General features: G+C 40.3%; 2 protein-coding genes across 6 annotated transcripts; one reads left to right on the top strand and one right to left on the bottom strand.

Moving 5' to 3' along the window:
* The first annotated feature begins 2603 nt into the window (after positions 1-2603).
* On the top strand, positions 2604-5539 carry LOC145448476 (syndetin-like). Its single transcript, XM_080326857.1, has one exon. It carries the CDS (start codon positions 2788-2790, stop codon positions 5428-5430), a length of 2643 nt encoding a protein of 880 aa, XP_080182983.1. The 5' UTR covers positions 2604-2787; the 3' UTR covers positions 5431-5539.
* A 595-nt stretch (positions 5540-6134) lies between these two features.
* On the bottom strand, positions 6135-14240 carry LOC145448479 (uncharacterized). Of its 5 annotated transcripts, none has more exons than XM_080326862.1 (9): positions 14041-14239; positions 12849-12982; positions 10738-10783; positions 10603-10674; positions 10468-10538; positions 9509-9584; positions 8980-9042; positions 8765-8834; positions 6135-6470 (listed from the first exon to the last, which is right to left on the bottom strand). In XM_080326862.1, exons 1-9 carry the CDS (start codon positions 14167-14169, stop codon positions 6388-6390), a joined length of 744 nt encoding a protein of 247 aa, XP_080182988.1. In that variant the 5' UTR covers positions 14170-14239; the 3' UTR covers positions 6135-6387. The 5 variants fall into 5 exon arrangements, 4 of the variants coding, with proteins under 4 accessions (XP_080182988.1, XP_080182987.1, XP_080182989.1 ...); XM_080326861.1 differs by lacking the exon at positions 9509-9584 and adding an exon at positions 9138-9213; XM_080326863.1 differs by lacking the exon at positions 9509-9584 and adding an exon at positions 9138-9213 and having other exon boundaries at positions 10603-10665.
* Between the last annotated feature and the right edge of the window lie 200 nt (positions 14241-14440).

The following is a 14440-nucleotide window of genomic DNA, read 5'->3' as shown; positions in this document are numbered from 1 at the left end:
TGACGTTATATATACATAGGAAATTCGTGGTTCGAACGAAAGTGACGACCTTTTTTGTTATCAACAGGCCACAGAGTGTGAAAAATTTACGATATCTCCAGGATTTTACTCCGGTATTCTAAGTTTGAAGTGTTCTCCTTTCAATTAAATAGTATATTCATATTGAAATGAACCCGAATATTTTCGGCTGACACTCGTCAGGGGTAATCGTCAGCAACTAGTAGAGAATTGGAAAGAACATTGTATATCAACAATCGTATCACAAAATATGACGTCACCAGCATGAAATTTCGAATGAGAGAGCGTTCAATGTACTATTTTTAGGTGATACACGAACTCCTTTTGTTGACAGAGTTTTGGTTGGTGTATTTTGATAAAAGCAGAAAAACGAACAGAGCCCACCGCACGAACAATAAAAGATGTTTATATCCATCTACCTTGGATTGGCCCCATTTCCACCCGCTTTGAAAAACAATTGATTTCTGCTGTCGGTAAATGTTACAATACAGTCAAAACCAATGTGATTTTCACAACAACACAACTGCTCCCTTCAACACGCAAAGACGTGCTTCCTGCACTTCAACAAAGTAATGTAGTGTACGAATATAGGTGCCACTGTGATTGTGGCTACGTGGGAAGAACGTCAAGACGTCTGCAGGACCGCATAAACCAACATGTCCCCAGATTTATCAGAACACGTGCGTCACGCGATGTGAAAAGCTCACCCTTAACTCATCCACTTAAGATTGATGCTGATCGATCAAAGGCAATTAATTCTGCCATCGGCAAACATCTGTTAGATAATCCGATTTGTGCGAATAATTATATCGAGACGACCGATTTCGAATCGTAGGTCGAGGCCGTTCACAATTCCATTTGTGTGCCTTGGAATCAACTTTTATCAAAATACACCAACCAAAACTCTGTCAACAAAAGGAGTTCGTGTATCACCTAAAAATAGTACATTGAACGCTCTCTCATTCGAAATTTCATGCTGGTGACGTCATATTTTGTGATACGATTGTTGATATACAATGTTCTTTCCAATTCTCTACTAGTTGCTGACGATTACCCCTGACGAGTGTCAGCCGAAAATATTCGGGTTCATTTCAATATGAATATACTATGTAATTGTATATTGAAGTTCTGTACCTCCAAGAAGCTGTTCTCCTTTCGTATTCCAAAATATGGTAACCATATAGGTTTTGGAGATGACAGAAGAAGAAACACAAATATAGAACTAAACAGCACTGGCGGCACTACTAATATGCAGGGCAGGTCGTCAGATGTTGTAAGTAAATATAAATATATATGTTATATATGTATGACACACCTTTCTCCCTTCGGCCTCGTATCACATGATATATGCAGACACTGGCACATATAGCCTATATCTTCATTCTACAACTATAATGAGCTACCAGGGACGGGCAACTTCTCCAGTCGGCGGGCCGGATATAGGAAATGAAGTAGGCTACTTGGCGTGCCGGATTCCTAAATCGATACAGTAATCGTTTATTTTCGACCTTTACAAGTTTTACCTATACCTATGCCATATTTTATACACCTATAAACTCGCATATAATCAGAATTTCAAGTTGAAAGCATAGATTCCAAAACAGTATTTAATGAATTTATTACGTAATATACTTCAATAGCTGTTGAAGCCAATGAGATCTGTGGTCGATCAAAGTTGTGGACAAGTTGTCGGACGTAGTAACCGTTGGTGAAGACTGCACGTGAGCATCAGTTGGATTGGAACGCGGCTGGTCTGTTCATTTTCGTGGTAGAAAATGTTCGCTCATAATTGTATGTGGACCAGAACAGAACAAGTCGTTTCATGTCCATTGGCCACTTTTCTCCTGCCGCGGGCCACATTATCATGTAATACCAGAAACTCTCTGCGGGCCACTCAAAATACCTTCGCGGGCCAGATGCGACCCTCGGGCCGTATGTTGCCCGCCCCTGAGCTATACGTTACGTTACACCCCTTCAAAAGTAACGAAACGTTCGTTACGCACTCCGACATCTGGCCAGCCTTTCGTAAAAATCGCGCCGCCCATGCGCACTGCGCAGCGAGTGGAACTCGTCTATTATTGTAATACAAATCCAATTTGAAAAAATCGGTCTAAATCTGGTGAGATCCTTCATATCCGATTTTTGGAGTATGTGGATTATAAGATTAGGAAATCCAGCAGAGTACAGCTTAAGTTCATCTATCCTGTTAAAATCAGATATTCGAAGTATTTTTAAAATCCAGATGTCACAAAAATCGATAAAATCGTGATTCCATCCATGTTCCTGAACCGGATCGTAACGATTTCTGCTCTGGAATTCGGACTAAAGAATATGATAACATGAAACTGAAGTGCCTCCATGAATCATATAGTTTGACTATAGAGGATGTGCATCCTCTATAGTTTGACTGTCTTAATCTAAGGTCGAATATAGACAATGCTAGTTTGACTCGGACGACTTCGGTAATATTTACAAAGCTCAGTGGTTGTAGTTTATGTTCATGTCCGTTACAGCGAAAAGAATTCTGAGCAGAAAATGATTTCTCTTGCTGGACTGGTAATCGTCTGATTTGGAGTAGAGGAGCAGGACCTACCGAGGTTAGTTATGGATAATGATAGTGGATAAAGCTATTAATACTATACTAGTATACGATTGTCGTTTCACTCGTCTGTGATTTATACAGGGACATATCTGTAAGCATACTGTAAACCGCGACGGTCTGATTGACTGTAGAATAGTCCTACTAGTTAACAGTTGGAGTGTTGGAGAATGAAACGGATAAAAAACCTGGTCTCTTCCTCCACGCAACCAAGCAGCAATGATGCCGGAGTCGTAAGGAATCCTGCTAGTCCGACATCTTCCCCATCAGTAGCAGCCATCCAGCCGAAAATTCCATCACAAAACTTGAATGAATTCTTCGGATCTTCATCAGGCACAGATGTCCCGATATGCGAATTGGAAAAGCTCCCCGCTGACGCCACAAAGGAACTCATTCAGGCCATATCTCAACGAGAGAAATTCTATCTCGAAAACATTTCGAAAAAGCTGTCCAACACAATATTAGAAAACCAGCCGTCATATGACAAAGAGCTTCAAAGAGTAAGGGATTTACAAAAGGATCTGAAGGATGCCTACCTCGCTTGTCAAAAAGGCAAAAGCCAAATGAATTTCTTTCAAAGCGACAGGGCCCTCAAACTATTAGTCCAGTATCAGCACTTACAAAACCTCTTGAGTCTTCAAAATTCCCTCAATACAATTAAGACACTGGAGTACACGGATGTCAGGCTTATGGAGTTAATGGGCGAGGAAAAGTATCCTGAAGCAATACAGCTTTGTTTGGAATGCCGTAAAGTCTCTGCTGCCTATGGGCACTATCACTGTATCAAGGATTTATCTGTAAAGATGCAAGACACGTTAGATCAGATAGAAGAACAGATCGATGAAGCTTTATCTAAAGTATGCGATAACTATGATGAATCGACTTATGAAAACCTACAGGCTAGTTACAAACTGCTTGGAAAGAATCAGACGGCAACTGATCAACTGTTAATGCACTTCACAACGTGTGTGCATAAGACAGCTTTCAAAACCCTACTGGAATATGCATCAACAAAAACTGAAAAGGTCACGATACAAAAGAAAACGTTTGGAGATATATGTCAATACATAGATCTGAGTATTTTCATTCCATGCCTTGTCGCTTTATGCCGTTCCTTGTCCAATGTTTTGTGGTGCTATCAAAAGGTATACTCATGGCACGATAATGAAAAATCCGACCTGGCTGCCCCATGTCTTGAAACAGACCATAATTACATTATTCAAAAGCTTGCAAAGGGTAAACAACGGGTATGGCTAGATGTCCAATCCAAGGTCAAAGTTCTTCTGGTTAGTGCTGATATGGCCAATCTTGAATATGAGCAATTTCTGAAGATTATAGATGTCACCAACATATTCATATCGGTGGGAGAAAAGTTGTGTGGAAAATCACCAAATCATTCAGATGATGTTGAGCGTTTTTCTACTGACTTACAAAATCCGATATATGATTTGAGTATGCAGTACTTTCGAGCGTATCACAAAAAATGTATGGACGAATTGCATATGTTTTTGACAAACGAGGCCTGGGAAAGCTGTCCTGTTTCTGAGGATTTTTCTGTGCTACAAATGGCTGAATTTAAACCATATCATGTTGCAAACCGAAGAGAAATGATCGGTATTAGCAGCAAGCCCAATATACCGACTGGAAACTCGACAATGTCCGACGAGAACCCATTTCCAAAACTGTTTGATATATCTTTGCAGAGTCATACAGAAGCCTCTGAAAATCTAGAATCGCTTTATGATAAAGAAGACAATTCTCCTGACTTTTCTCCAGTGACTTCTGGTCCCATTTTGACCAACTCGGCTCTGAATGTCTTACGAATATGTGGCAAATATCTCAGCATGTGTGAAGTCCTGGAGCCGATTGCTACCGAAGTAATAGTGTGTATGTCGAGACTTTTTGATTATTACTGGATCACAGTATACCAAATATTTGCACGCGATAACGCACACAACTTACGACTCACTGAGAAACTGTCGACTACCTTGCAACGAATTAAAAGTGAAAGAAGCCAGCATGTTGAAAATGGCGGGACATCGTTGGCGCTTCCAACAATTTCACCAATGATCAATATTCTGGGAAGAGAAACTCTCCATGGCTTTCATAATCGAATCATCGCGGCCGAATCTCTTGTTAATTTAGGGGAGCAATTTAAAAGTTTACGACCGAGCTTGGAGAAAGTATTGAAATCTGCGAACGCCGCCTTCCTGCATCAATTCTATGCACAGACTGTTGACGCCTGTATAGAAGTGCGATCTTTGGTTTACTACCCTGTTGCCGCCGGTGGTCTGGATTACGGTGAAACTGTAAGGAAGATACCCGAAGTTAACTGGGCCGTGACGGAGATCATGTCTCAACACAGCAAATATGTCGATGATTTCCTGGTGCAATGCAAAGTATTTGAATCGAAGCTACTCTCCATGCTGAGCGGTTGCAGAAATTCCGAAGATATAATGCGTATAATATGGAAGTACTGCGCTGTTCTTTGTAACAGCGCCTTCGTGGAAGGGTTTTCGTGCGTGAAAAAGTGCAGCAACGAAGGACGGGCACTTATGCAATTGGATTATCAACAGTTCATATCCAACTTTGAAGAATTATCTCGGCTGTCACCGGCGCCTAACAAGCCTTTTGTGGAAAACTATCTCAGAGCGTTCTACCTGAGCGAGGATGACTTCGAAGGTTGGAAAGAAAAGCATGGGGAGTATTCTGAAAAGCAACTCTCGTCGTTGTTGTCATGTATCGTACTTGCGGCGTCGAAGAGTAAAAAGAGCAAAGTCAGAAATATTTTGGACGAAATCAAAAAGAAATAATCTGGAGCCCGACTGCCGTGATACTTTTGATTATAGAATAGAAATGTATTTATATAGCATATCAAAAATTATCATGTCAATGTTATTAAATATACTTCATGGGAAGAAATATGCAAGCAGTGGTTGCGACTAGGACCCTCAGACTATTAGCAAATAAACTTCGGTGTACTTGTTCGACGGTACATGCACCGCTTTTGCATAGGTGGCTATCTGGCTAAGGTAATCAGCGTTGTGACTGAAGAAGCGGTACTGGGCGAATTACAGGTAAAAGTAGCAGTTCGTAAGTAACAAATTAAAGTAGTTTGAAATATTAAATAAGTCGTGAAGTCACATACTTCTTGCAGTACACAACCACTGGAGTGTGAGTAGTGTAAGCAGGTCAAATATATCTGGGTACTTCGAAGAAGTAGAATTCCGTCACTGACCACCTACGGCATTTACAGATATGATTGGTTCCAAACTCTGCTCCCCTGCTGGACTTATCCACCTCCTCCAGCCCATTTAGGGTGTGATATTTTGAACATCCGAGAAATTGGCTTGAGAAGCTTTTTGCTCCAATAATTTAACGAATAATTGGTGGTTCCAGATCCCCGAGCAGCACCCCATAAATGGCTTCAAGCAGAATCATACTCGTACATCCAACTTCATACACCCTACCAAACCAACGTCAGCTTTTAACATTGCCCGAGGTAAAGAACAATAGATAGAGTAAAATCATTATATTCATATATTTCATTCGTGCAATTGCAGCATAAAAACTAAGTGAACTAACGCCATGGTTAATAGAAAAATGTTAGTAAAGCAACACTGTGTGAGTAACCTATGTATAATAAAACCGATAGCAAGCATTATTCGGATGATTTGTCAGTGCAAAAAGCGGATTTCACGAGTGAACAGCTCAGGTACGGGAGAAATAGCGGCAAGTTCTTCGAGGTTATCAGCGGCGTCATTATTCCATCAGATGCCATCCAGTTCGCTGAGCGCGGAATCCATTTCCTCTTTCATTTTTGCCAGTTCTTCATCTTTCTTAGCGATTGTGTCTGCGTGCAATTTGTTAGATAGACATGAAACACCGCGTCAGACGACGTGACATTCCACAAAGACTATAAAACCAAGACCGATCACTTTCTGCCGCATTTTACTTGCATGGTGTAGTTGTACATCCGCCGATCGTAGAGGTCGTCTTCCGAGAAGCAAAAAGCAAAGGAGAGAAGATGTGTTAAAAGAAGAGAAGTAACATCTGATAAGACGTCACGGGCAGAGGAGAGAGATAGTTTTCACGGAAAAGAGATGACGAATAGGTCTTTGGAAATTGCCTGGTGCCGATGGGGTTATCCAATATCGGCAGAGGTGATCAGTAACAGAGTAAGCTACTTCTACTTTTTCGGAGTGCTCAAGTAGGTTTCACCACTCGTCTACTTGCACTCAGTGTTGGGATCAAGTCACTACCTTCGAGTCACGAGTCATCTCGAGTCATTGCACATTTTGACTCGAGTCAAGTCAAGTCAATCGATTTTCGAAAGTGACTCGAGTCGAGTCAAGTCAAGTCACTCGATTTTTGGAGGTGACTCGAGTCAAGTCGAGTCAAGTCAAGTCACGAGTCAAGTCACAATTCAAGTCATGTTGCCTTTTTGAAGTATGAGACATGATTACATCATTGCATTTTGCTAGCTGTCTGAAATACAGATTGAGTGGTCATTGATTCTAAACCAATGAGCGAATATAGAGTCAAATATACACGCAAAAAGGCCCTGTATCGCTCACATATACGTAGAACTGCTAAACTACGTAAGTAATTGCACAGCCTCAGTTTATAGTTACCAGCCAAAATAGAGAATAGCGAAACGAATTGATAAGATGCAATACATTACCTATTTACTAATTGATATGATACAATTCAAGCCTACGCTAATAGTTGAGGCTTTATTAACTATATTTTAATTCAATTTCAATAAAATAAGAGGTTTGATTGAAGAAAGAACAGAGAACAGAAATATACATTTTGCTATTAAACTACTTTACTGTACTAGTTTACGACAACGTAATCTGTAAGTTTCGATCACTTCGTTTGCGGTCAATTTATTTGTGAGAGAACAATGAAGGTTCAGTAAAGCGCACGATCACTGAAAGATTGGTCGCTCTCACAGGTTACACCAGCATTTAGCGAACAGTCCGACCATATGCAAGATACAGGGATTTTTATCGACACCGATTACTTGATGACTTGAAATTGACTCGTGAATTTTGCTCCGAGTCACGAGTCAATCCACATTTTTGATACGCCAAGTCAAGTCAAGTCATTTTGGCAAAGTGACTCGAGTCAAGTCAAGTCATACGAAAAAGGTGACTCGAGTCATCCCAACACTGCTTGCACTACTTACTTGCCTATTTCAAGTGGTTGTTATTGGGCTGCCTCTACTTGAACATTTTTAGGCATAACCATTTCTTTCCAATTTACTTCTGTTTTGAAGGCAAAACAAATTCTTTTTGTAAAGTAGAAAGTAGCTTTGGGGCATCCTTGGTATCACCATTGTGCGTTAAATTACTATAATGACTGGAAAAAAATAGCTCCTGTATCAGAAATTTTTTAAAATTGAACCTATTTGCAGTTTCAGTTATAATTTTGCATTAGTCGTCAAGATGCACTTTCAGAAGCAGAAACCTATAATTCACTGCTAAAAGTTTGTGACCACTCGACTAAATCTAATCAATTCAGACTTCTTGTAAATCGCTACTTACAGATACGCTTAGGAGCACAGAAACTGAGCTGACACTGATCAGGGGTTAACGTCAGCTATAATGTGAACATGAACATTCAAATACTCATTATCGCAACTTGCGTCTGTACTTGATGTCACTTCTACTTGAGTACCAAAGTCGACCACTTTTGACTTCGTCAGCACAATGGCACGCTACCCTGCAAACATGTCATTCTTTGGCTAATGAAGAGAATTTTGACAAACTGGCCGTCGATCAAACGATCCCTAGCCTAGGATTTGCAGTCTAAACTCTAGGCAAGGTAACGTAACATGATCGAATACTGTTAAGAACGAGAAAGAGTGCAATTAACCGTATTCCCAAAAATTGGAAAGGTGATCTCTAATCGCGCCACGATTTGAGTCGCATAGTACGAGGATAGGCGATTCAAAGTCTGGATTACGATTAGCGGGCCCCGCAAAGTAATTTTGTGACATTGCTGTCACTTAAATCACGCCATCTTTCAACGACAGAATTCAAAGCGACAAAGCCCACCTATTTGCTGCTAAGCAACGAGTCCTGGCCCATAATTAAACATTTGGTGGGTAGGTCTATTCACTGTGCACAGCGGCATTACCTTCGAGCTTGTCCACCGATGTCACCAGCCTGTCGCATTCCCTGGACTTTTCGAGATACAAGGTCTCCATCTAAACAAAGGTAAAATAAAAACCTGACCAGATTCAACGTTTCGCACACAACAGCAGGAATGAAATGGACAAGTCATGAACATGATTGAGCATCGTCAGCAGGCTTAACATATGATGGTCTAACGATAAAAGAGCGGAGTTAAACCTGATCTAGTTTGTTTTGCAGCAACGTGATTTTTTCCTCGGCACTTGTTTCCGCATCGTAAAGCTAAAAAGGAAAGATATAGATCGGAATAGGTTTACAAATACATTGATTGGCCCAGTGACTATCGCAGGCCGTGGCGGGCGTTTGTCGAGGCATACCTTTTCAATTTCTTGTTTCTGTGAATTTACACACCGCAAAGTAAGTTTCACCATACGTCTTGCGTCTTCTGCACGCCTGTATTTATCAATTGGTAAATCTACCAACAGGGCACGAGGAAAGCTGCTGCAGGCTCTTATCACATTCCACATCAAGTAATTTGACATGCACCAGAACCTCTTCGCAGATGACTCACACGATGCAATTTATCAACTAAGTGCAATGCTGTTCAGTGTTCACTCTGAAAGCGTTGTGAAGGTTGCCTCAAAATGTACATGTCCTAATCGAATGATGCATTTTGTCAAATCAGAAAAATTACTGAAACAAATTGATAGGGCTGAAGAACATTACAACTCGGAAGTAGGTTACACACTTTTGCTTCCAAAGTCTTCAACGATTTCAAATCAATATGAGCACCGTTTAGCATTTCCTCATAGTTACGGTTATCCCTGTGATATAAAAAGACACAGAATTTGTTTTACTTGGTTTTGTAAACCTTTCTGTATTTCTACGTCTGGATGCAATTTAGAGATGTTCTCTGTGTCATTACTAGATAATGACATGGGTTTATCTGATTTAGCTACACGAGGGAAACCATTGATAAACTAATGGTTTCCAAACTAAAGTAAATGTATCAATTGGGTTACAGCAGTTATAGGGTCTGTAAAGAATAAGTTTGCGACATTTATTCTCTGATTAGATCCCATATCATGACGTTGTACATGCGTCGTTTCAATCAACTTTTGGTCCCCTTAATGAGGAATTTACCAAGTTATGTCCACATAACAACAAACCATTCAGTAATTAGATCCAAGCTAATGAACCTTGAAACCCTAATGCTAATGGGCCATTCGTTTGTAGCGTGAACAGGTGGTTTCTCGAATTTAAACTGCGATTTCAAGTGTCTAATAATGTTTGAAGGTTTATCTCCATAAACTTCATATTCTCTTTTCTAATGAATAGGACACATTTGTAAGCATCATATCCTGACCTAACACCGGTGACTTGGCGCTAGCTACGTACACAATTTCATGTTACATGTTTGACATCCGAAAGGGAAGTTAACATCAATCGCAAGTAGAACCTTTTGCATCCAACACAGTGACGGGATTGAAAATCTTGCCTTTCGATGCAAAATTCTACGATACCAGACATAAATCAGACAAATATTCCGGCTACCACAGACTCTAACGGATATCTGAATATTTCCAATCACCTCTTGAAATGACCGGATTGACAGACGCCTCCATGCAATCCGACAGACGGGATGATGTACATGCACAATGCCATGAAACAGTGCCATCACCATGATTCAAACTACATCAAACTCACGCCTCCGCTTCCTCAAACCGTTTTTCGGCGAGTTCCAATTCTGTTGTTAACACTACCAGTTTCCTAGCAATCTGCATGGGTAACGAGCCACTGGAATTAAGATGTCATGCACGGGGACATTACAAGTGCTATTACTTCTTCATATTTATAATCAGCCATCTGTGCGATGTCTTTGGCTTCTTTGAGGTCGTGACCCTGCTGTTCCAACTAGTGTTAATGAATATTGTACGATTTAAAATCGGGATCTATAAAAATCTTATTCAATCTCACCATTGTTGCTGTGGCTTCTTCTGCACCAATGTATTTCCTTAGTTCTCTGTGAGTAAACAGACAATGTTCAACAGTGTGGGTAGATGCCTATTACCGGTACGTTCAAGATAAAAAAGACAGTAATTACCGCTCAATGACACATATTAATCTTAATTACCGCTCAATGACATATATTAATCTTTAAGGCCAACTAACAAACCTGAAACTGAGTTTTCAGCGAAGGAATTGAAACAAAAGATAATTTTCAATTCACAAGCTTATGCGACATTACCAGAACATGTTTCAAGTTGGTTTGTAATATCGTGGATTTGATGCAACATCACACTACAACATTTGTGTAATGTCAAGCATTAGCTAACTTAGGTGATTATATGAGTTGGTTTGCATGCATCTTGTGTGGTGTGTTGCATAAAGAGTAGATAGAAGATTCTTATTGGTGAAATATATTTGCCGTGACGAATGCTAGAACAACGAGTGATTTTGAGCATGGAATGTTAAGGACAGGCTTAAAATTCAAGGAGCTGTAAATAGTCCTCCCATAAGTGGGTATACATACAAAATTGGACACGGATAAGCCATTTCTAAACCAACTAAATCCCAGCATAGGTTTTCATGACCATTACTGTAAACAAATTTTGATCTCCAGATAAATTGTTCAAAATATAGCAAGGCAGAGATCACAATTTCACAAACATCAGTTTAGTAAGTAAAAAGTATCTGAGATTCAGCATATCTTACACTATAAGTTGTAGTCTTGATCTTGAGTGTGCGTGTAACTTGATAACACTGACAAGCATAGGCGCCGAGCCTGGGTATGCAAGGTATGCCAGGCATACCTAGACATTTTTTTAGGTATGCGGCATACCTAGAATTCGGTTTGGCATGTATCGGCATATCCTCGATCGTGTTATTTAGATCAAATCGCAGATCAAATCGCAATGTATTTCAGTTAACGACATTACCTGCTGATGCTAATGTGAGCGAAGTAACCCGTTGCGCGGGACCAATTAGCGAGAAGCGTGTTGCCAATTAGCGAGATCCGTCTGTGCAAAATGTAACGCGACGCGATTATTCCGCTGAGACGATCGCGAAATTATGTCATTGTGATTGCCGTGCGCTCGGCAATCGTCGCTTGCCTGATTTATCGCGTCTCCAACAAGCCTAGTTTCACTGGCTTGAAGAATCACATCTGCAGTAGGCCCGGTGCGCACAATACCATCGCTAGCCTGCACTATCGCATCTGCATTGGCGCGCACGATATAATCGCTTGCCTTCACAATCGCATCTGCAACAGGCCTGGTACCGAAGATATCGTCGCTGGCCAATTATCGCGTTTCGGGCCTAGCATGCGTTGTCTCCTCTCTCTCGATGGCTGGGAGACGATGCCGTCAGGTGTAGGCTGATTAGCGATTGTGATTAAGGTTAGCGAATGTGATTAAAGAGTGACATCGATAAACTGAATGACATCGAATATCCGCAGACATGTGCGATTGTGCGTTCATCGGTGCATGCATAATTGGATTCGGTTAGTACTCAAACATAACCATCAGAAGATGTCTGTCAAGGCTTGAGTTGTAAAAGACGAGAAAGGTTTGAACAACCTGAAATCGGTGCCAATATAGAACAGATTCCATAACAACTCGGACATGTTGCCTTTCGCAAATCGTCGCCGAGGTTATGTAATACGCGTTGATAAGTGGCGTATTTAATAGCTCGCCAGCGATCAGGGACTCGCCAATTGACAGCACTTCCGGACTCGTTGACAAGCTTATCATACGCGCAAGTTCGTTAACACGAGAAGATTGTATAATCGGCATTTACGCATGCACTTTACCCTAATGAATCGATGCTATATTAACACGAATCATCAATTCCGTCACCATATGACGTCATTCCTTTGTGACGTCATCGAACCCGCATACCTAAGGAAAATTAGCGTTCGGCGCCTATGCTGACAAGTGACAACTACTGGATTCAGGGCTATGGTACTATAACAGAATGTTGTTTACAGGCTTTGATTATGCAATGTCTGATCAGATTTTGCACAGATTATGACCTATAGCAGCATTTGGTCTCTCTTGTACACAATTTCGAAAAGCAGTTGGGCTTACCTATCCTTATCTTCTCGGTCTGCTTGAACAGTATCAAGGATCTTCTTGGCATCATACAGCTTGTCTTCCGTTTGATCAAGCTTTTCTTCCATAGATGTGTACTTTCTCTCATAGGCTCGCGCTTCAGCCTCGGCCTGAATGAGTAAATGTCTAGGCGGAACCCTATTGAGTTTAGACCTAATATTATAACTACCAATTCAAGCGAGATGCTCAACCATGCTCAATTGCTCATGCATTGTAAGTTACATAATGCTTGCGTTGGACCAGGCTTAAACGACCCATAGATATAGGCCTACTAATACATTGTAGATAGCCTATCATTTTAGCTAGTGTCATAATAGCGAGCCAATCGAGATAGCTAGTCGTAGTCAAGTGTCTTGACAGTGAGGCATTCAAATAAAGAGAGTCAAAACAGCACGTGCATGACAGTGAAATCCAAGATCAACCTAAATTTGAGCATATTTTCAAGTTCAAACAGTTGTCATTTTCAGAAACCATCAAATAGGCCTAAAAACGTTAGCCTATCGGTTGTTCTTTATTACATTGTTCTGAGCAGGAAGATATTGTAATTTTTGTCAAATTTGTCTGGCCTACAGTACTCAATATTTACCGAAAGTTTGTGGCAAAATTGAGTAGCCTACACTGTCTTAATTGAACTTGAAGAAGACGTTGTCATTATGTTATAGCTAAATCCTTCGTTATTTTTTAAAAACCTCCAAATGTACTCTATTCTCTCATAAAATCTCACATTTAGGCTAAATGTGAGATTTTATGAGAGAATAGAGAACATTTAGAGGTTTTTAAAAAATAAAAATGTTCTGGCTGCATAAAAAGTAACTTTTTCAGAACAGTTGATCGACATCAGTTATTGCTATGTCCCAGGCACTTTCTCTGTCGAATTGTACACATTCCAAGACAGTGTAAAGTCAGGAAACAGGACATGGTTCGTCAAGACCTTGAGATTTAATGTTGAAGATGCCAACAGTAAAAAGAAATTGACTTGATTTGATCAACAGAGTTATATTGAATAATAAGCCTACTAAATCAGGCAAGATAGCCTGAGACAACAAGACATCAATGCAAACCCACAACAGATGCAGTAATGCATTTCAATTTAAAGAATCACATGTACTGATATATTATATCACGCAATAGGAATAGCAATACAATAGCAGTAGTATAGGGAACTTACACATTCAGCTTGCTCAGTGGCAGTCTTCAATTTAGCCCGTAAATCCTCGATCTCACCATCTTTTTTATCAAGTTCCTCCTTCAAGCACTGAATTTTTTGTTTTATGTGCGAAGTTGCAGACTGAGCCATTCTTGAATTTTACTAAGATACTGCACTCAAATTTACTACACTACAAAAAAAAATAAGACATTTTTTATCTTATTAACTTAAAGTGACTTTTTATGAAAAAATGTCTTAAAGACCAATTAGTCTTACCAAGTACTTAAAGTCTCAAAAGTAAGCCAGAAATTGATCGAAAATGGTAGCAGTGCCTTGGGGGCATCCTTTTCAATGTTAGGGGTCTGAGCGGAGGCGGGGAAGGATGAGAGAGACCAGAAATTGCAGTGTTGAGATGATCCTG

This window comes from Botryllus schlosseri, chromosome 10 (genome assembly GCF_051294905.1).
Source record: "Botryllus schlosseri isolate E-star chromosome 10, Bs_hap1, whole genome shotgun sequence".
Taxonomy (NCBI): domain Eukaryota; kingdom Metazoa; phylum Chordata; class Ascidiacea; order Stolidobranchia; family Styelidae; genus Botryllus; species Botryllus schlosseri.
This window is presented reverse-complemented; position numbering and strand designations above follow the sequence as displayed.

Excerpts from the sequence above, each read along its gene's own strand:
- LOC145448476 (XM_080326857.1), top strand. The coding sequence starts at position 2,788 with ATGAAACGGATAAAAAACCTGGTCTCTTCCTCCACGCAACCAAGCAGC.
- LOC145448479 (XM_080326862.1), bottom strand. The coding sequence starts at position 14,169 with ATGGCTCAGTCTGCAACTTCGCACATAAAACAAAAAATTCAGTGCTTG. Across the intron at positions 10,784-12,848 it reads GACCGAGAAGATAAGGATAG|AGAACTAAGGAAATACATTG; the intron begins GTAAGCCCAACT and ends GTTTACTCACAG. Across the intron at positions 10,539-10,602 it reads CTGATTATAAATATGAAGAA|ATTGCTAGGAAACTGGTAGT; the intron begins GTAATAGCACTT and ends TTACCCATGCAG.